The 23,056-nt window shown below is 38.1% G+C and overlaps 1 protein-coding gene across 1 annotated transcript in view; it reads right to left on the reverse strand.

The window, feature by feature from the left end:
* NETO2 (neuropilin and tolloid like 2) overlaps positions 1-23,056 on the reverse strand; it is a 56,637-nt gene that overhangs the window by 14,333 nt on the left and 19,248 nt on the right. The window contains exons 7-9 of the mRNA XM_021705635.2: positions 22,284-22,307; positions 22,053-22,180; positions 1,931-2,159 (exon numbers count right to left, since the gene is read on the reverse strand). Of these exons, the coding sequence (XP_021561310.1) occupies positions 1,931-2,159; positions 22,053-22,180; positions 22,284-22,307 (381 nt within the window). The remainder of the gene's footprint in view (positions 1-1,930; positions 2,160-22,052; positions 22,181-22,283; positions 22,308-23,056) is intronic.

The following is a 23,056-nucleotide window of genomic DNA, read 5'->3' on the forward strand; positions in this document are numbered from 1 at the left end:
GGGTCCGTGGGCTGGAAGACTTAAAACTGATTAAGATGACACTACTACTCTAAAGCAATCCATGGATTCATTATGATTCCTATAAGAACCCCAGAAGTGCTTTTAGCAGTGTCTTTTGTACGAGAAGAAAAGGGCTTCTTGGAAATATGGTTGGTTTTTTTTTTTTTTTTTTTTTTTTTAAAGATTTTATTTATTTATTTGAGACAGAGAGAATGAGAGAGAGAGAGCACATGAGAGGGGGGAGGGTCAGAGGCAGAAGCAGGCTCCCCGCCGAGCAGGGAGCCCGATGCGGGACTCGATCCAGGGACTCCAGGATCATGACCTGAGCCGAAGGCAGCCGCTTAACCAACTGAGCCACCCAGGCGCCCGGAAATATGGTTGGTTTTATGGCTGGGCCAGGGAAAACACAGCTGAACCTGGGCCATCTTGTGGTGACAGAAAATAAAGTGATTAAAAAAAAAAGGGAAGGACACATCAAAAGTTAAAAGAGACAACTTGAAAAAGCTCCCAGTGGCCAAAGCTGGGGCTCTGAATAACAAAATAATGTTAGTATTATAATAATTTTGTTATATATAACTATATATAGTAATGGCATAAAATAAAAATCCATAAACTCATACTGAAATAAATCACTGAATAGATAAATGAGGGGAAAAATAACTCTTCCTCACAGAATTACAACTAATAAGTGTAGAAGGAATAATGGAAACAGAAAACTACCATTAGGTAAACACTATAATAATACCTATTTTTTTAAATTTTTAAAATTTTTTTAAAGATTTTATTTATTTGAGAGAGAGAGACTGAGAGAGAGAGCACATGAGAGGGGGGAGGGTTGGGAGGGTCAGAGGGAGAAGCAGACTCCCTGCCGAGCAGGGAGCCTGATGCAGGACTCGATCCAGGGACTCCAGGATCATGACCTGAGCCAAAGGCAGTCGCTTAACCAACTGAGCCACCCAGGCGCCCTATAATAATACCTATTACAGGCAGAAACCATTAACAGACGCTAAAATTAGTGAGCAAAGGGATATTTGCATAGTCTCAAGGAGAATTATTAACTAGAAATGAAAACATCAGTAACTTTATAGTGGAGAAACCTGACAGAGAGCACCTTAAGGAAGTGAGCAAAGTTAACATGAGACAGATCCACATGATGTACGCCTACCTCACTGGTATGATGCACTGAGAAACGTGTAGCGTCATTTCTGTGACAGTGACAGAAATACATAACCTCAAAAGAATCCATGAGAAAACATCAGACAAACTCAAATTGACATTCTACTAAATAAATGGCCATTGCTCTTCACATATATTAAGGTCATTAAAGACTAAGGAACTGTCACAGATTGAGGAGACTAAAGGACAGACGACAAGTAAGCGCAACGTGGGATCCAGCATCAGAAAAGGACATTAATAGGAAAACTAGTGACATGTGGATAAGGTCTATATATAATGGTTGATAATAGTGTATCAGTGTTAATTTTCAGTTTTACCACATTATTAGGGGAATCTGAGTGAAGGACAAATGAAAACTCTGTGCTATTTTTATAACTTTAGATAAGCTTAAAATTATTTAAAAATTAGAAGTTAGAAAAAAGAAAACACAGCCTATCTAAATTTTGATGAGCATGGTTTGGTAGATTCATAATTATATACCAAGCTGAATTAATACTACTGATAATTATTTTTAATTTTGAAAATCTTGAGTCTCCACTTTCTGTGTTCCCTATCACGTTACACTTTTATAATAAGGCAGTGTTGCAATTTATGTATTAACATGGTTTTTCAGCCAGGACACTTAATTCCTTGAGAATAGGGACTAAGACTTAGTTATTTCTGCATTCTCTTTGTCAAAAGGAAATGCTCAATAATTGAATTATGAATGAATGAAAATTATGTAAAAGATCTCAATGCTATAGGATTTACTTACGCTCCACAAAGGAAGTAAAGAGCATTCTGAATCTGCTTAGCCGACTACCTTCATCTGCCCACATTCGGATCACTCCAACTCCTGTTTTCAGCATCACATCATTGGCCACAGTGCTGCAAAACTTGGCCTTCAGATTTTCAATAGAACTGCTTCCATCATAAACTGCAACGAAGTTTCTCTTGCATTCATTTGAGTGCTCCATTTGATAATCTAGGAACCTCAAATAAATCTGTAACATTAAAACAAAGAAAAACACTGCTTTAGAAAAGATAAATTTGAGTGTTATAGTTCTATCCAGTTGACATGGTCGACTAAATTATGACAGCTGACAGGAACACAACAGCTAAAAGGCTAGTGCTTAAGGAGTTAAAAGAACCAAGACTGACGGTCTCCTCCTTTGGTTGTCTTAATGGAACCAAGCATTAAGGAACCTAAGTTTGTGTTTTGTCTATGAAGAAACTTTTTGCTCCATGAGGTTCATTGGCTCTCTTACATAGTCTTCTTATTATGAAAGCAACCTCATAGTACTGACAAATTGGAAAATGAAAGAATCACTCATAGCAGTTGTTGGATTTTTTTCAGTTTTTCTTCATTTTAAAAACCTAAGCTTAACTGTAAAATACATATATCCCACAACACATCAAAACCATTTTTCTTTTTTAAGATATTTTATTTTTAAATATTTTATTTATTTATTTGACAGAGACACAGCGAGAGGGAATACAAGCAGGAGGAATGGGAGAGGGAGAAGCAGGCTTCCCGCCGAGCAGGGAGCCCGATGCGGGGCTCAATCCCAGGACCCTAGGACCATGACCCAAGCTGAAGGCAGACTCTTAATGACTGAGCCACCCAGGTGCCCCCAAACCAGTTTTACCTTATCTATACTTTTCAAAACCATAAATGTTCCCATGATGTCCTGTCACTTATTTACTCCCTGGGTGCCTGGGTGGCTCAGATGGTTGGGCGTTTGCCTTCGGCTCAGGTCATGATCTCGGGGTCCTGGGATCGAGTCCCGCATCGGGCTCCCTGCTCCTTGGGAGCCTGCTTCTCCCTCAGCCTTTCTCTCTCGCTCTGTCTCTCATGAATAAAAAAAACAAAACAAAACAAAAAAAACCACTTTATTTACCCCCTATTCTATACTGCATATTTAAGTGGCTTTAAGGTTTCCCCCCATAAATAACCATTTCTACGTTTTCAGTCAGGAAGATATAAACTACAGTATCAAAATAAGCACTATTGGTATCTATTTTATTTAGCATCCTCTTTCTTGAAATTTTGTAGGCAGCCTGCTACCTGGCACTAAGTTCGTAAAATATGCTTGGCCTACTTTTGTTTGAAGAATTCCTTTAGATTGTAGGCTTAGAAAGACTGGGGGCATTAATGTTCAGGTTGTGGGCTTAGAAAGACTTTGTGCAGGGCGCCTGGGTGGCTCAGTTGTTAGACATCTGCCTTAGGCTCAGGTCATGATCCCAGGGTCCTGGGATTGAACCCTGAGTCGGACTCTCTGCTTGGCAGGAAGCCTGCTTCTCCCTCTCTCACTCCCCCTGCTTGTGTTCCCTCTCTCGCTGTCTATCAAAATGAATAAATAAAATCATTTAAAAAAAAAGGAAGACATTGTGCATCTCTCTAAAAGAACTTAATGAAATAGCTATTATTCCTTACAGGCAGGGAGAAAATTAAGGCTCAGGTGGTTAAGAACTTGTCCAAGGTTACTCAGGTTGAGGATGTGACCTAGGCTGGCCTGACTCTAACATTTGTGTTCTTTCCACTCCCTGGGATCCCTTTTCTGCACGCATGCACAGACACTTCACTTTTTGCTCTAGTTGCTGAGTGACTCTACAGTTAGAATTTTAGTGAGTAGAGAATAAAGATTTCCTTTGTCATTAAAGACATATGAGTATTCATTCTAGTTTCTATTTCTGAGGTAGCAGTGTGATGCCACCTCCATCTCTCTATTTAAAGATTTTATTTTTTTTAAAGATTTTATTTATTTATCTGAGACAGAGAGAATGAGAGAGACAGAGAGCACATGAGGGGGGGGAAGGTCAGAGGGAGAAGCAGGCTCCCTGCTGAGCAGGGAGCCCGATGCGGGACTCGATCCCAGGACTCCAGGATCATGACCTGAGCCGAAGGCAGTCGCTTAACCAACTGAGCCACCCAGGCGCCCTAAAGATTTTATTTTTTATAATCTTAACCATTTTAATTTTTATTTAAAAATTATTAAATTTTATTAAGTTTTTTATTTTAATTCTGGTATAGTTAACATACAGTGCTATATTAGTTTCAGGTGTACTATATAGTGACTCAACAATTCTATACATTAATTACTTAGTGTTCATAAGTATACTCTTTAATCCCACCACCTGTTTCAACCACCCCCCCCCCAACCCCGCCACCTCCCAATCTTAACCATCTTTAAATGTACAGGTCAATAATGTTACATTGTTGGATATTCAGTCTCCAGAACTTTTTTATCTTGTACAGAAACTATACCCATGAAACAATAATTCCCCATTTTCCCCTCTCCCCCAACTCTGGCAACCACTCTTCTACTTTCTAGGACTTTGACTCCTCTAGATGTTTTTAAGTAATCTCTACACCAAACATGGGCTTGCACTCACAACCCCAAGATCAAGAGTCACATGGCTATACTGACTGAGCCAGCCAGGCACCCCCCACCTTTTAATTTAAAAGACTTCATATAACAAAAATGTAATGTCAGGTATCTTTTCCCACTAAAATACCTTGATGGCATAAAACTAAGAGCAAACAACTAAAAAACATACCTGAAAGGGATAAATTTTGACCAAGTAACTTTGGCTTATTCGAGATGACCAATTTGTTACTTAGAGTGGTAGAAAATCGGTCATTAAATAGGATTACCATTTCAAAACGTCACAAAATCTTCACAAATGTATTACAAAGAAACAATGTTTCCTTACATGTATCATTAGTTCTCATTAATTTCTCCATTGTTTACATAACCAAAAAATTCTGGCCATGGTTTTGTGGTAGTGAGCAAGTATCACAAATACTTTGTCTGTTTCTCTATTATACTGTGGGGCCTTCCAATGAGAGAATCATGTGCTAATTATATCTAGTGTAATTCTTGCTCATAGCAAGTAATGAATATATGACTAAGTTTATAAAACCATGAACTTGGTAGATCTAAGTATAAGAAAAACAAGAAGTCTGAAGTATTTACTCTTTTTTAATCCAAAGAAACATGGTACTATCCAAGGCCATAGTAAATGCTCTTTAAAGATGAAGTCAAAAGTTTTAAGTCATATGACAATGACATTCTTTTCTCTTGTGAATGCAGCTAAATATTGAAATAGTTTAGTTCAACTAATTTTCAGAAATTACTTCTAACAAGGGGCACCTGGGTAGCTCTGTTGGTTAAGCATCTGACTTTGGCTCGGGTCATGATCTCAGGGTCCTAGGACCCAGCCCTGCACCTGCAAGTCCAGCTCCCTGCTCAGGGAAGAGTCTGCTTCTCACTCCCTCTGCCCCTCCCCCTGCTGGTGCTCTCTCTCAAATAAATAAGCAGAAAAATCTTAAATATTTCTAACAACAAAACTGACAAATTGAAATCGGTGTGTGGGGGGGAGCTACAAACTACTCTTCTTTCACCCAAACTGCATGACAACAGATCTGCTAAAGGCTCCTGGTCTCTTACCCCACTCCTACACCTTCCCCAGGGAGGTGGAGTGAGTTACCTTGATGGTGGGGAGTCTGGTCTCTTTTTCCCTTCTTTTCCTGGACTGGTGAGTAGGAAGCAGTGACCTAAGTTGGTTTCCTCTGCAGATGCAAGCTTTCCTCGGGCTGGACTGGTCCAGGCTGGACTTAGTTGGGAGGTAGAACTGGTGGGTAGGGAATTAGCAAGTCTAATACAACTCTCTCACTAAGCTGCTTCCTCTAGCCTTTGTTGTAATAAAGAAGCAGTAAAGTGAGTCAAATGAATTTTTTGCTTTCCCAGTGCATATGAAAGTTAGCTTGTCCTGTAGTCTGTTGCATTGTCCATAAAATATACATTCCTTAATTCAAATATCCTCATTGCTAAAAAAAAAAAAAAAGCTAACCAGCATCTAAGCTTTCAGCAAATCATCATCTTTCTACTGGTGGAGGGTCTTGCCTCAATGTGGATGGCAGCTGACTTATTAGGGTGGTGGCTGCTGAAGGCTGGGTTCGCTGTGACAATTTCTTCAAATAAAGACTATTAAGTTTGCTGCATTGATTGACTCTTCTTTCACAAATAATTTCTTGTTGCATGTGATGCTGTTGGTAGCATTTACCCGCAGAACTTTTATTTTTTAATTTAAATTCAATTAACATATAATGTATTATTGGTTTCAGAGGTACAGATCTGTGATTCATCAGTCTTATAGAATACCCAGTGTTCATTACATCACATGCCCTCCTTAATGTCCATAACCCAGTTACCCCATCACCCTATTCCCCTCCCCTCAGCCACCGTTTGTTTCCTAAGATTAAGAGTCTTTTTTTTTTTTTTAAAAAGATTTTATTTATTTGAGAGAGAGAATGAGATATAGAGAACATGAGAGGGGGGAGGGTCAGAGGAAGAAGCAGACTCCCTGCTGAGCAGGGAGCCCGATGTGGCACTCGATCCCAGGACTCCAGGATCATGACCTGAGCCGAAGGCAGTCGCTTAACCAACTGAGCCACCCAGGCGCCCAGATTAAGAGTCTCTTATGGTTTGTCTCCCTCTCTGATTTCATCTTATTTTTTTCTCTTCCCCTATGAACTTAGGCCTTGTTTTTAAATTCCAAACATCAGTGAGATATAATTGTCTTTCTCTGACTTATTTCGCTTAGCATAATACCCTTCAGTTCCATCCATGTTGTTGCAAATGGCAAGATTTCATTTTTTGATGGCTGCATAATATTCCATTATGTATGTGTGTGTATGTATATATACACATACACATATATATAGAAAAAATGGAGTCAATCCTCTTAAACCCTGCTTCTGCTTTATCAACTAAGTTCATGTGATAGACTGAATCCTCTGTTGTCATTCCAACAATCTTCACAGCATCTTCACCAGGAGTACCTTCCATCTGAAGAAACCACTTCCTTGGCTCATCAAAAGGTGCAACTCTCACACGATGTAATGAACACTGGGCATTATAGTAGACTGATGAATCACTGACCCCTAACTCTGAAACTAATAATATATATTAATTGAATTTAAATTAAAAAATAAATTCATCCTAACCCCAAATAAAAAAATAGGAGCAAATACTCATCAGTTCAAGTTTGATCATGAGATTGCAGTGATTCAGTCACATCTCCAGGTTCTACTTCTAATTCGAGTTCTCTTGCTATTTCCACATCTGCAGATACTTCCTCCACTGAAGTCTTGAATCTTTAACTTGTAACACACGCAGCATTTGTGAAGCACAATAAAAGGAGGTATGCCTGTATAGCATTCTAGATCAAAAGTAGACACATGATAACTGGAACTGCAAGGGCTCCTGACATTAGATCCCTGTCTTATCGTGGACATAAAATCAATTCTTAAATGTAAAAACTAACACACACAGATAAAAATATACAAGGGTAGTTCTATGACCTTTGGTTAAGAAAGTTTATTAAAAACACAGAAGACACAAAGTATAAACCATAATCAATTTTATTATATAAAATAAATTTGACTTCGAGAAGCAGCCATGATGATAAGCCATACACAGTATGGCTTATTTCTCTTATTACAACTAAAAATGGATGATAAAATATGAAAAGCAACTACATGAGGATTCTGGAAAGTAATAGGTAGGTGTGGGAAGTCAAACTTGAAAGACCCATAAGAAGGTGAGGTTCAGTTTTTTCCTTGTATTCTGGGCTGATATTCATGGAGCTCACAGCAAAAACAGACAGGAACTCAGGGAACTCAGAGAAAGAGCTCCAGCCAGAAGACTGAGAAAGGGGCCCTTCCCTACTGAAGACTATGGTGAGGCAGGGATTTTTGGTTTGTTTTCCCATTTGGTTAAATTAAAAAATAAAAGTTCTGCGGGTAAATGCTACCAACAGCATCACATGCAACAAGAAATTATTTGTGAAAGAAGAGTCAATCGATGCAGCAAACTTCATAGTCTGCCCAAGGTCAGCACCAGTCATGGATCTGCATGCAGCAGCAACTAAAACCCCAAGAGAAAGCCCATCTCTTTAACTAGCAGAACTGAGAAGAGGATATGGTGTCGGGAGAGTATGGAGGGAATCCCCATTATTTTTTTCCCCTCTCTCTTAGTCACTCAAAACTCACAAGTTAGGAGGCAGAAACTGAAGAAAAGTTACCTTTCTGGCCACCAGAGGAAATGGGAAAAGGAAACCATGTTATCTGGAGAATGTGAAGGAAGTCTTGGAGAAGAGGGAGCTAAAGAAAAAGCACTAATTCTGGCTTACCACTAAGCTGTGTGTTCATGAAACAGAACTAAAGAAACATGACAAAGGTGTTGAGAATGAAATTATAGTACAAGTCACTGTCCAAGTCCCTGAGTGGGGCATGCCCTGGGCAAGCCTACACAGCATAGTAAAGACCATGAAGACTCAACAAACACTGGAACCACCACCCGCATAAAGTGACAAAGGCACCCGCATAAAGTGACAAAGGTACATGCAATCTGAATCTAATTGGGTAGATTGTCTGACAAAAATAAAATGACTAACAAAACTCAACATTTTCCAGGTATTTTTAATAGGACCCAGAGTCTCACAGTGTTATATTCAAACTGTCCAGGACATAATAAAAAATTGCTCCCTTACGAAGAACCAGGAAATGGGATTAGTTCTGAAATGAAAAAAGAGTCAAGAGATCCCAGTCCTAACAGGATCCAGATATTGAGCTTGTCAAAGACTTTAAAGGTTTTTTTTTCTAAGAGAGAGAGAGAGAGTGTACACATGAGAGAGAGAGACTCTTAAGCAGGCTCCATGCCCAGTGTGGAGCGAAACACAGGGCTCAATCTCACAGCCCTGAGATTATGGCCTGAGCCGAAATCAAGAGTCGGACGCTTAACTGAGTCACCCAGGCACCCCAGAATTGTCAAAGACTTTATTTTTTTTTTAAAGATTTTATTTATTCATTTGAGACAGAGATAGAGAGAAAGAGAGCATGAGCAGGGAGAGAGGCAGAGGGAGAAGGAGAAGCAGGCTCCCCACCGAGCCAGGAGCCCGATGTGGGACTTGATCCCAGGATCCTGGGATCATGACCTCAGCCGAAGGCAGATGCTTAACCACCTGAGCCACCCAGGTGCCCTGTCAAAGACTTTAAAGTGACGATATAAATATGCTCTGTGAGGTAAAGGCAAGATCACAGCAGAGAAATAGAAATTATGAAAAAGAACCAAATGGAAACTTTAGAACTGAAAATGAGAAATATTTGAAATTAAAAATTCACTATATGGGTCCAAGACGAGAATGGGGATGACAGAGGAAAGTCAGCAAACTGGAAGATGACTCAGGGGAAACTATTTAATATGAGATACTGAGAAAAAAGGATTGAGGACAAATAAATACAGCCTCAGGGACCTGTGGGACAATTTCAAAAGGCTGAACATTCATGTCACGTAAGTCTCAGAAGGAGAAGAGGTGGTTACAGAAAAAAAATATTTGAAGAAATAATTGCTAAAAACATCCCAAGTTTGGTGAAAGACAAAAATTTACAGATTCAAAAAGCTCAGAAAACACCCAACAGGCTAAAAGCAAACAAAAAAGAAGGCCTATACATATCAAAATCAAACTACTTGAAATCAGAGATTTAAAGTCTTGAGATCTGACAGAGAAAAAGGATACATTTTGTAGAAGCAAATGATTTGAGTGACTGTGGATTGCTCTTCAGAAATCATCAATGCCAGTGCGCCTGGGTGGCTCAGTTGGTTAAGCGACTGCCTTCAGCTCAGGTCATGATCCCGGAGTCCTGGGATCGAGTCCTGCATTGGGCTCCCTGCTCGGCAGGGAGTCTGCTTCTCCTTCTCACCTTACCCCCTCTTGTGCTCTCTCTCTGTTTCAAATAAATAAAATAAAATCTTAAAAAAAAAAAAAAAAACATCAATGCCAAAGACAGTGCATCAAAATTTTTAAGTGCTGAAAAAGAGAACTTGTGAACATCAGAATTTTATATCCAGCAAACATATTCTTTCAGGAATGAGGCCAAAATAAGTACACACCCTGGTGAAGACTTAAGAGACTTAAGACAATTTGTTGCATACAGACCTGCTATAAAGGAAATGCCAAAGGAAGTTCTTTAGATAAAAGAGAAAGGAAACTAGGATGAATCTTGGAACTTCATGAAGGAAACAGAAATAGTAAATATCTGGATAAATATAAACCATCAAGAATGAAAAAAGAAGGGGTGCCTGGGGGCTCAGTCGTTAAGTGTCTGCCTTCGGCTCGGGTCATGATCTTGGGGTCCTGGGATAGAGGCCCACATCGGGCTCCTTGCTCGGCTGGGAGCCTGCTTCTCCCTCTCCCACTCCCCCTGCTTGTGTTCCCTCTCTAGCTGTCTCTGTCAAATAAATAAAATCTTAAAAAAAAAAAAAGAATAAAAAAGACGATATCACTATAGACATTACCAACATTAATTTAAAAAAAGGGGCTCTGGGTTGGCTTAGTCAGTGGGGCGTACAACTCTTGATCTTGGGGTTGTAAGTTCGAACCCCACGTTGGGTGTAAACAAGAATAAAAAAAAAAATACAGCAAACAGCTTTATGACCCCAAATAAGATGACTCAGATGAAATGGACAAATTCCTTAAAAGGAACAAACTGTCCAAACACTTCTAACAAGAAATATGTAAACTGAATGGCTATATATTTATCAAAAATAATGAATTCATAATTAAAAACCTTACAAAAAAATATCCAGGCCTAGATGAATTCACGGGGAAATTATACCAAACATGTAAGGAAAAAATTATGCCAATTCTTCACAACCTCTTCCAGGAAGATGGTACACTTTTTTTTTTTTTAAAGATTTTATTTATTTGACAGAGACAAAGAGAGCAGAGGCAGGGGCAGAGGGAGAGGGAGAAGCAGACTCCCCGCTGAGCAGGGAGCCTGATGCGGGGCTCGATCCCAGGACCCCTGGATCATGACCTGAGCCGAAGGCAGACGCCCAACCGACCGAGCCACCTAGGCACCCTAAGATGGTACACTTCTAAACTCACAAGACCAGCATTACCCTGACACCACCAAAGACATAGGGAAAATACTGATCAATATTCCTCCTGTGATACTGTGATTTATAATAAAAATATATATATTTGGTCTTTGTCTCTGTTTCTGTCTCAGAGCTCCCAAAACCCTTGGAATTTCCTGATCGGTAAGAGCAATGGGAACATCTTTTGTTATATTTGGTCTCTTGTCCTCAGTTCCTGAAAATGTTCCAGCCATAAAGTTGAAATGGGTATCCTGTTAATCATAACAAGTCCCTTTCAATGACAACTGAGTTTATGTTAATGAGGTATCTTTTGGAAACCCTCTAAAGATGGGGCTGGTTATTAGGGGAAACAACCATGAGTGGAGGGTTTAAACTTTCAGTTCCACCCTGATTTCTGGAGAGGGGAGAGCGGCAGGGCTGAAGGTTAAATCAAGCACCAACGGCCAATGATTTAATCAACCATGCCTACGTAATAAGGCCTCCATAAAAACTCAAAAGAATACGGTTTGAAGAGCTTCCAAGTTGGTGAACCAGAATGTTTCCATATACCATCATGCCAGGCCCCATACTCCATGGGGACAGAAGCTCCTTTGTTCACGACCTCACCTGTGTCTTTTCATCTGGCTGTTGAATCTTACCCTTTATAAAATATGCTCTGTAATTAACTGGTAAGTAAGTAAACTGGTTTCCTGAGTTCTCTAAACCTCTCTAGCAAATTAATCAAACTCAAGGAGGGGCTCATAGAAACCTGACTTATAGCCAGTTGGTCAGAAGCACAGGTGACAACCTGGACATGAGACTGGCATCTGACGTGGAGGCCAGACTTGTGGGACTGAGCCCCCAATTCTTAGAATCTGATGCCATCCCCAGGTAGACTGTGTCAGAACTGAGCTGAATCATAGGACACCCAGCTGGTGTCTGAGAACTGCTTGGTGGTATAGGGGAAAACCCCACAAGTTGTAAACAGTATCAGAATCATCAGCCAGAAAATAGATGCAAAAATCCTCAACAAAATATCAGCCAATCTAATTCAGCAACATATAAAAAGTGTAATACTTTCATATAATCACAACCAAATATGGTTTATCCTAGGAATGCAAGGTTTAAATTTTGAAGAATCAATGTAAGTCACCATTATAAATAGACTAAAAAAGAGAAGTTACATGATCAATTTGCTAAAACAATCAACATCTATATGATGAAAATCTCAGAAAAATAGAGAACTTCTGTAACCTGGTAAAGGGCATCTATAAAAACCCAGAGCTGACACCATACTTAATGGTGAAAACCTGAATGCTTTCCCCCTCAAAATCAGTAACAAGGTAACTCTTAATCACCACCATACAGGAAGCTACAGAGTGCAGAAGTGTAGACTTTAAAGCTCCAATAATCAAGACACTGTGGTACTGACAAAAGGAGACACATAGATATCCAAGAAACAGAATAGAACCCAGAAACAGATTCTTACAGATAAAGCTATTATTATTATTTTTAACAGAGATACAAAGGCAATTCAATGGAGAAAGGATGGTCTTCAACAAATGGTGCTGGAAAAATCAGTCATCCTGAGGAAGGAAGGAAGGAAGGAAGGAAGAAAGGGAGGGAAGGAAGGAAGGAAGAAAGGAAGGAAGGAAGGAAGGAAGGAAGAAAGGGAGGGAGGGAGGGAAAGAAGGAAGGAAGGAAGCTTGAGCTATACCTAGTACCTTATACAAAAATTAACTCAAAATGGGTCATAAACATAAGTATAAAATTATAAAAGTTTCAAAAGGCAACACAGGAACAAATCCTTAGGACTCTGGGTCAGGCAGAGAGCTCTTAGATACATCAAAGGAAAATTCATTAAAAAAAACTTGTAATCTGACTTCATTAAAATTAATCTTTTTCTCTGTGAAAGACACTGTTGAATGAAAAGAAAAGCCACCAACTGGGAGAAAATGTTTGTAAATAACTTGCCTAAAGACTTCTTTAATCCAGAACTCAAAACTGAACGGTAAGAAAACTACCCAATCTTAAAATGGGCAGAGCAGACACTTCCCCAAAGATTTAGATATTACAAAACTGCAAGTTAAAACCTGATAATACCAAGTGCTGAGAACTATGCAGAGCAATTTCAATTCTGATGATAACACTCCTGTGGAAATGCAAAAAATATAACCACTTGGGAAAATAGCTTGGTGGTTTCTTACAAAGCTACCATGTGAATCAGCAGTCTCAGGGATGGATATCCAGAAAAATGAAAAACATGTTTACACAAAACAACCTGTACAGAAATGTTTATAGCAGTTTTATCAATAATAACCAAAAAATGGAAACAGTCCAAATGTTCTTCAGCTGTTAAGAGTAAACCACACTATATCCACACAATAAAATCTGTTCAGCAATAAAAGGGATAAACTAATTGGTACATGCAATAACAAGAATCTCAAATGCATTGTACTAAATGAAAGAATTCAGATTCACAAACTGTGTGATTCTATTTATATGAAGTTTTGGAAATAGTAAAACTATAGAACAACAAAAGATCATTAGTTGCCAGGGATCTTGAAGAGGGGCGCCTGGGTGGCTCAGTCGGTTAAGCGTCTGCCTTCGGCTCAGGTCACAATCCCAGGGTCCCAGGATCAAGCCCTGCATCCAGCTCCCTGCTCCGTGGGAAGCCTGCTTCTCCCTCTGTCGGCCGCTCCCCTGTGTGCTCTCTCCCCCTTCTCTCTCTGACAAATAAATAAAAATCTAAAAAAAAAAAAAAGACTGAAGACTGGTTTTGACCGCAAAGGAATAGCATGAGATAATTCCCTTGGGGTGAGGGAACTGTTCTTGATTATGGTGGCTGTCACATGACTGTGCCTGTCAAAAAATTGTACTGTATGTTACTTGACATGACTGAGTGTCCTGACACCACCAAGTGTCAGCAGAGACTGAGGAATGAAAATGCTCTTAACTTGCTTTTAAAAGGATAAACTGCCACAAACACTTTGGAAAGCCTTTTGGCATGTTCTGGTAAAGCTGAAAATGGTCACATCCTACAACACAAAAACTGCACTTCTAGATATATAACAAAATCATCATACATGGGCATAATGAAAATACAAACATGGTTACAGCAGCATTATTTAATATATTAAAATGTGGAAGAAGGCACCTGGGTGGCTCAGTCATTAAGCGTCTGCCTTCGGCTCACGTCATGATCCCAGGGTCCTGGGATCGAGCCCCGCATCAGGCTCCCTGCTTGGTGGGGAGCCTGCTTCTCCCTCTCCCACTCCCCCTGCTTGTGTTCCCTCTCTTGCTGTGTCTCTGTCAAATAAATAAAATCTTAAAGAAAAAAAAAATGTGGAAGAAGGGGCACCAGGGTGGCTCAGTCGGTTGAGTAACCGACTCTTGATTCCGGCTCAGGTCATGATCTCAGGGTTGTGGGCTCCACACTCAGCGGGCAGTCTGCCTGAGGTTCTCTCCCTCTGCCCTTCCCCACCTCAAATAAATAAACAAATCTTAAAAAAAAAAAAGTGAAGGCAAATTAAATGTCTAAAAGGAGAATGGATGTCTACAATTGATACAAAAATTAAAATAGTGTATATTTTTATAGTACATAAATATGAAGATATAAAACTAATAAGAATTATAAAACTCAAACTCACAATAGGGTATGTAGGAAAGATAATGGAAATATGGATTCCCTCTATACCTGTAATACTACATAGTTTTTACTTTTTCATTGACAATATTTATCTAAGTGTTTAAGAAATTAAATAGTATTTCTTACATCTTGCTCTTTGAAATATTTCATGGAGAAATAATTCTATATTCATAAATTTTTAGAAATGTTATCTCAAATACTAAATATTGTAAAGTATAACTTTTATCTTTTTAAAAGATTTTATTTATTTATTTGACAGAGAGAGAGCGCGCGAGAGAGCGCAATTAGGGGGTGGGGCAGAGGGAAAGGGAGAAGCAGGCTCCCCACTGGGCAGAGAGACCGACATGGGGCTCAATCCCAGGACCCTGGGATCATGACCTGAGCCAAAGGCAGACGCTTAACCTACTGAGCCACCCAGGCACCCCAAGAGAATGTAACTTTTAATAACTAAATCTTTAAAATTAAAAAAGCTCAAATTATACACAGTTGACATGGGAATTGGATCAAATTTTCAAAACTGTGTTAAACTAGATGGGTAAACAGATTATTTTAGAAATTTAAAGGAAAAAATGTTAAAGACCACCCCTAACAGGTGAATACTCAAAATGGGATAAACTAGTTAATGGGTGATGTTTCAGAAAAATCCACCTATAAATATATATACAAAAGAAGTTACTAGTGTTTGAGTATGCAGATGGTGTTCCAGTCCATTGTTCTCAGCAGCCTTTCCATAAAAATATAGGCATACCTTGTCTTTTTTGCTTCTCAGATACTGCATTTTTTACCTATTCAAAGTCTGTGGCAACCCTGTGTCAAGCAAGCCTATCAGTGGCATTTTTTCAAACAGCATTTACTCATTTTGTGTCTCTGGGTCACATTTGGTAATTCTCACAATATTTCCAAACTTTGAAATTATATTTGAATTGCAACAATCTCATGATAAAACGTTATAAAACGTTAACAGATGAGGAGTTTCTCATGGATGAGCAAAGGAAGTGATTTTTTCAGATGGAAGGTACTCCTGGTGAAGATGCTGTGAAGACTGTTGAAATGACAACAGAAGATTCAGAATATTACATGAACTTAGATGATAAAACAGCGGCAGCAGGGTTTGAGAGGATTGACTCCATTTTAAAAGAAGCTCTACTGCGGGTAAAATGCTACCAAATAGCATCGCCTGCTGCAGAGAAATCATCTGTGAAAGAAGAGTCAACTGATGCGGCAAACTTGATTATTGTCTTATTTTAAGAAACTGTCACAGCCACCCCAGCCTTCAGGAGCCACCGCCCTGATCAGTCAGCAGCCATCCACATCGAGGCAGCAAAAAGATTACATGACTTGCTGAAAGCTTAGATGCTGGTGAGCAATTTTGAGCAATAAAGCATTTTTGAATTAAGGTATGTACATTGTTTTAGACACAGTACTATTGCACACTTAATAGACTACAGTACAGTGTAAACGTAACTTTTATATGCACTGGGGAACGAAAAAATTCATTTGACTCACTTTATTGCAATATTCACTTTATTGTGGTCTGGAACTGAACTGGTAGTATTTCCAAGGTGTACCTATAGTATTTCCAAGGTGTAACTGGTAGTATTTCCAGTTATGGAAATAACACATGTATGGAAGCTTGGTATTATATACCAAGCTTCCATACATGTGTAATTTTTATTTTTTACTTAAAAAAATTGAAATATAGTTCACATATAGTGTTCTATTAGTTTCAGGAGTACAACACAGTGAGTCAACAATTCTGTACATTCCTCAGTGCTCTCCCATGGTAAGTGTAGTCACCAAACATTATCACAGTATTATTGACTATATTCCCTATGCTGTACTTTTCATGCCTGTGACTTATTTATAACTCGAAGTCCATACGTCTTAATTCCCTTTATCTATTTCACCTATCCCCTTACCCACCTCCCCTCTGGCAACGACCAGACATGTGTAGTTTTACCTTTAGATATTTTACTCAATTTTATTGCATTCTATCCAACTACTACAACTTTATCTTGAAGGGGAAGTAGCCCCACGTGTTTTTACTCAAAATTGTTATGGTTCTTCTGAACACTTTCCTCTTCTATGTGAATTGTGGAATTAGCTTGCCATCTTCCCTAGAAAGTCCTCCTGAGATTTGGACTGGAATTACTTTAAATTGTTAAATTAGAGAACAATGAACATTTTTGTCATATTGAATCTTCCCATCCATGAAAATGATCTCTCTCTCTCTCCCTATTTCTTTACGGCCTTCTTTTATGCATTTCAATATAATTTTAAAATTTGCTTCTTGGTACCTTCTGATTTGTTCTTATTGTAAATAGTGCCTTTTTAAAAAACTTTTTATTAAAGATTTTTATTAATTTATTTTAGAGAGAGAGAGTGAGAAGGAGCATGAGAGGGGAGAGGTCAGAGGGTGAAGCAGACTCCCTGCTAAGCGGGGAGCCCGATGCAGGACTCAATCCTGGGACTCTGGGATCATGACCTGAGCTGAAGGCAGTTGCTTCACCAACTGAGCCACCCAGGCGCCCTGTAAATAGTGCTTTAAAAAGTTTTATTTTCCAAGTGCTTCTGGCTGTAGTATAAAGAAAAGCAACTGATTTTTACAATTGATGAACTTTTTTTCTGTCTCTCATTTTGTTGCACTGACCAGGATTTCAGAACACCACCAAATAAAACACTGACAACAGACATCTTTGACTTGTCTTGAGCTTAAAGGAAATGCTTTTAAGGTTTCACCATTAATTACAACGTTTGATTTAGGGTTTTAGTAGATACTCTTCATCATGATTGAAATGCATTCTCCTATGTTGGAATTACTGAGAGATTTTTATCAGTAGTTTTTAAGTTTCATGTAGTATTTTTTCTGCATCTAATGCTATATCAGGATTTCTCCTTTAATCTGTTAATATGGGAAACTACATTATTCAATTTTCTTATCTTAAACTAAGAATTTCTAGGTCATGATTTCTAAAAAAACTTTACTAGGTTTAGTTTGTTATTGCTTAGTTTTTTGGGTCTGCCCCCCCCCCCCCGCCATTTTACAAATAATCCTGGTTTATAACTCTCCATGCTGTTTAGTTCTGATAGAATAGGCTGGGAAGTGTTCTTTTTTCCTTCAATTTTCTGAAACCATTTATATAACATGTTCCTTGAGTACCTGGTAAAAATCCAATCTGACCAACTTTTCTGTTTACATATTTTAAGTACAAAATCAATTTTGTTAATTGGTAAGATTTATTCAGGTTTTCTATTTCTCTGATTTAGTTTTTGTAAATTTTATATACATGTATGTAAATATGTATGTATACACATACATATTTCAGGAAATTGTCCATTTAGACTGTTTATAAATTTATCAGCAAAGAACTACTCTTAGTATTCTCTTATAGTCTAAAACAGTTTGATTATGGAAAATTTCAAATGTGCAATGCAGACAAAACAGTATCATAAACCCTTGTCCTCATCCCCTAGCTTTACCAGTTAACTCAGCCAGTCTTGAACCATACACATCCCACATACTGAGACAAATCCCAGAGAGAATTCACATGTCAACAGTTCTATGTGTATTGCTAAAGACCACTTAAAATATGATCAGTTCTATTATCAAATCAACAAATAATTTCTTATCAAATACCAGTGTTCAGACTTCTGTCTTGTAATGTTTCCTACGTTTATACTTTGAATCCACATGTTCATTTGACTTCACATTTCTTTTAATATATGATTCACTGCCGCTTTTTTCCCTTTGTCATTTATTTATTGAAGAAACCCTCAGGTTTTTTTTTTCTCTTTTGTTCAGGTTTTCTTCATAGTTTGTCTTATAAGAGTTTTTAAATCTCTACTATAGTTGATTCATGACCTTTTCCATTTCCTTTTTTTTTTTTTTTTTAAAGATGAGAGAGACAGAGACAGAGAGAGAGAGAGAGAAAGAGAGCATGAGCAGGAGGAGGGGGCAGAGGGAGAGTGAGAAGCAGATTCCCCACTGAGCAGAGAGCCCAACGTGGGGCTCGATCCCAGGACCCTGAGATCATAACCTGAGCTGAAGGCAGCCACTTAACCAACTGAACCACCGAGGCACCCCCATGACCTTTTCCATTTCTAAATATTATTTAGGTCTCTTTGGCTAAATAAATCTTGGCAGAGGTATACCTATAGTTATCTTTTACAGAGGGCCAGCTTTTGGCTTTGTTGATTCTTTTTTAAAATATCATTTATTTCTGCTTTCATTATTACCCTTTCTTTGGACTTCTTTGGTCATTCTTTTAACTTCTTGAGTTGAAACTTTTCATTAAATTTAAATCTTTTTCTTCTTCTAAAAGAAGCATTTATGAAAACTCCCTTATCATACTTTTAGCTGCATCCCACACATTTTGATATGTATTTTCAATTTTATTCAGTTTTAAGTGTGTTTAAATTTCCATCTTGATGTCTTCTGTGACCTATTAATTACTAAGTGGTATATTATTAAATTACCAAACATATGGGTTATCTTTTGGTTGCTAGTTCCTGATTTAATTGTATTTCTGTCAGAGGATGCTCTGCATAATACCAAGCACTGTTATATATTTTAGACTTCTGTTTTTAGTCTAGCATATGGATCAGATTTTATAAATGTTTCATGCATGCTTGTAGAGAATGCATGCATATTTTCTGGATGTTAGGAGTAAGATACCATGTCTCATCAGGCATGCTGTGTTGTTTAAATCTGATCCTTACTACTTTTCCTGTATGCCTGATTAATTGAGAGGTGAAATTAATTACCCACTATAATTGTGGATCTGTCAATTTTCCTCAGCAACTGTCAATTCATATTTTGTATATTGAGGCCATATTAATACGTAAAATTGAAAACTGTATCTTCCTTGTGAATTGGTGACTTTTTTTTTTTAAATATTTTATTTATTTATTTGACAGACGGATAGAGAGCACAAGCTGGGGGAGCAGCAGGCAGAGGGCGAGGGAGAAGCAGCCTTCCTGCTGAGCAGGGAGCACAACATGGGGCTCTATCCCAGGACCCTGGGATCATGACCTGAGCCGAAGGCAGACGCTTAACCACTGAGCCACCCAGGTGCCCCAGACATTCTTGATTTCTATTTTAATTGCTGTATCAGATCTCTTTTGGTATTTGTCTATTATTTCTTTCCTGTTTTCTTATTTTCAAAATTTCCCATAGTTATCCTAAAACAGAATATACTTGGATTTTAATTGTAGCATTTGGTCCATTTATTATTTTTGCCCAGAAATATCTTAATTTTGCCCACATTCTAAAATGATAGTTGAGTACTGAATTTTAGATTGGCAGTTATTTTTTTTCTTAGCACTTTGAAGACATTACTACTCTATTGTCTTCTAGCTTCTATTTTGCTATTAATGATTCTCATAGCTCTCTTTTTTTAAAGATTTTAAAGATTTTTTTTTTTAAAGATTTTCTCATTGTCTGTTGTGGCCAATGTAGCAAGGTGTCAATATAAACTTTTTTCTTGCTTTGGGAATCACTTCGTGTCAATGTTTTTTGTCAGCCTGAACATTTTCTTGCTAAACTGCCTCTACCCCTCCCTGACCCCCGGAGCTACATTCTGGGTAATTTTCTCAGATCTATCCTTTAATAACTATACCTTTTATTTGAGGAAGTTCTACTTGGTTATTTTAAAGTGTACCCAGTCATTCTTTCTTTCTTGTCTTTTTGATTCTTTCTCGTAAGATAATTAAAACACTTCTTAGGCATCTAAGAAACTTCTTGCTGTTATGTTTGCTAATTCACTCATGATGGGTTGTTTGCTTATGTTTTCTAATTTTGGGTTGTGAGCTTACCTTCAGCAGTGTTTTACTGATGGCAATCCTATAGCCTCTCTGGTTATTCTGAAGATTTATTTATTTGTGATAGGGAGCGACAGACAGAGCACAAGCAGGGGGAGCGGCAGAGGGAGAGCGAGAAGCAGGCTCCCCCACTGAGCTATGAGCCCGATTCAGGACTCGATCCCAGCACCCTGGGATCATGACCTGAGCTGAAGGCAGACGCTTAACCAACTGAGCCACCCAGGTATCCCTCTGTGGTTATTCTGTATTGATTTTTGCCAGATGTCTAAAAAGATTTTTGAGGCCAGGACCATTTTGTAAACTTTTAGACTAAGTGGTTCCTGGATTGGGCATGGAATGTAAATTACATACATCCCAAACTCTAATAAGAACAGGTTTCTAGGTAAAAGTTTTAGGGGAGACCCCAGCCTTATCCTAAGACTGAGCCCAGAAAGATAAGCTTCTTCATTGTCAACCTGTGTTAGTGGAAGAGGTTTCTAATCTACCATTTCATATCGATTATATTTCCCTTTAAGGGTTCCAGTTTTATGTGAGGGATCTCACAAAGGTCACACAAACCCCAGGCCTTTTCTGTCTCACTGTGGTTAGTAACACCAAGCTCCCGGCAGGTCTACCGGTGAGCAGTTGGAGGGTACTGAAATCAGCAAGAGGCATTTATACCATCACAATTTCAGTTTTCAGTTTATTGCTCTGGTTTATAGTTCTCTCTCTTCATTTCTAGTCCATAAGAATTACCTTCTTTTTTTTAGAAATCTTACCTATACTTTTAAAAGGGTATCTGTTATATATTACCCAATGTTTCCAGGTGTTTTGTAACAGTCAGGTTTTCACATTATCTAATCTATCTTATTACCATAATTCTAAATTTGATTTTCATAATTCTTTAATGGTTTGTTCTCTTATCCTCACTTTCTCTTTTCACATATATCCACATTAAATATAATTTTCACTGTGAATATTCCTAGAAGTATAAATTAAAAGCAAAAAGCAAAAGTAGTCAGCAACCAATCTCAATCTGTCAGAGTTATTTAAAAACATCCTTCCCTGCAGTACTTTCCAATAAAAGCTTTACATCATTAGCGGAGGACGGCATGGAAAGAACACAGAAGCAAGACTCGCTCTATTTGTGTTTTGGTTTTGACACTGCCATGACCAACTCTGAGAACTCTGACAAGACACTTCAACCTCTTGTGGTCTATTTTTCCTCCTCAGAGTTTTTTATGAATCGATAATCATATGGATCAATACTTGCACCCTCGATTTAGGAATACACAGATTTTAAGAATCTAAATATTTCTGTAATATTCCTGAAACTATGTTGCAGTTACTTAACTATAACAATGCTGAGATCTTAGATGGCCAAACCTGACTGAAATAAAATTAATTTTTAAAAAGTTGCAATATCAGTTTATATAATAGCAAGTATCTGCATCAATCAAAACAATACATTCTGCTAATCAATTATGTTCTTCTCTAAAATGACTCAAAAATGATAATACCTTGGCTTTTGGAGTAGCCTTAATTGTCCATATGCAATCAACTGCTTGGCCAGGTTTTGTTTTTTCTTCTTGTTCTACCTGACTAGAACGCACTATTCCATCAGCTCCCGAGAGCTCAAACTGGCAATCTAGAAAAAATAGATGAATGATGTTCAAAGGAAAATAAGATTGATCAAAATGCTATGAGGAAAAAGAGGTGATATACTAAACCTGGGATGGGATTTAAAATACCTCCTAGGTAAGTAAAGTCTGGATCTGTAATAGAAAAAAGAAGAAAGTAATTGGCATTGAGATAGTTTAGAGTTATGTTAAGGTTTCATGTCTTAAGTTATGTCTAATCCTTCATTTAATAGCAAAGGAAGAGAAAGCTTTCATTGGTGTAGACTACAGAGCACTGTTTCCCCCCCCCCCGGGCATGTTTAGGTGCTTATTTATAGGAACAATGTTTTTTAAAACGGTAATGTTTATACTACTGATTCCCATCATGAATAACTTATTTATGCCACCTGAAAACTTGAAACCCTCTGTCAACAGCAATAGCTAGTCCATTAATGGATGGAAAAATAAACATAGCGTAGTATACACAACACAGTGGAATATTATTCAGCCTAACAAAGAAATAAAATTCTGATATATGCTACACAACATGGATAAACCCTGAAACATTACACTAAGTGAAATAAACCAGACACTAAAGGACAAATACTAACATTGTATGATTCCATTTATTGAAGTTCCTAGATTAGTCAAATTCATACAGACAGTAGGTATCAGAAGCTGGAGGAAAGGGGGAATGGGCAGTTCGTATTTAATGGACACAGGGTTTCAGCTTGTGTTAACAAAAAAGTTCTAGAAATGGATGGTGGTGACGATTACACAACATTGTAAATGTACTTAACATGCACTCGTACACTTAAAAAGGATTAAAATGGTGAATTTTGTTATTTGTAATTCACCACACACACACACACACACACACACACACACACACACACACACACACA

The sequence above is a fragment of the Neomonachus schauinslandi genome, chromosome 16 (genome assembly GCF_002201575.2).
Source record: "Neomonachus schauinslandi chromosome 16, ASM220157v2, whole genome shotgun sequence".
In the NCBI taxonomy this organism is placed as follows: Eukaryota; Metazoa; Chordata; class Mammalia; order Carnivora; family Phocidae; genus Neomonachus; species Neomonachus schauinslandi.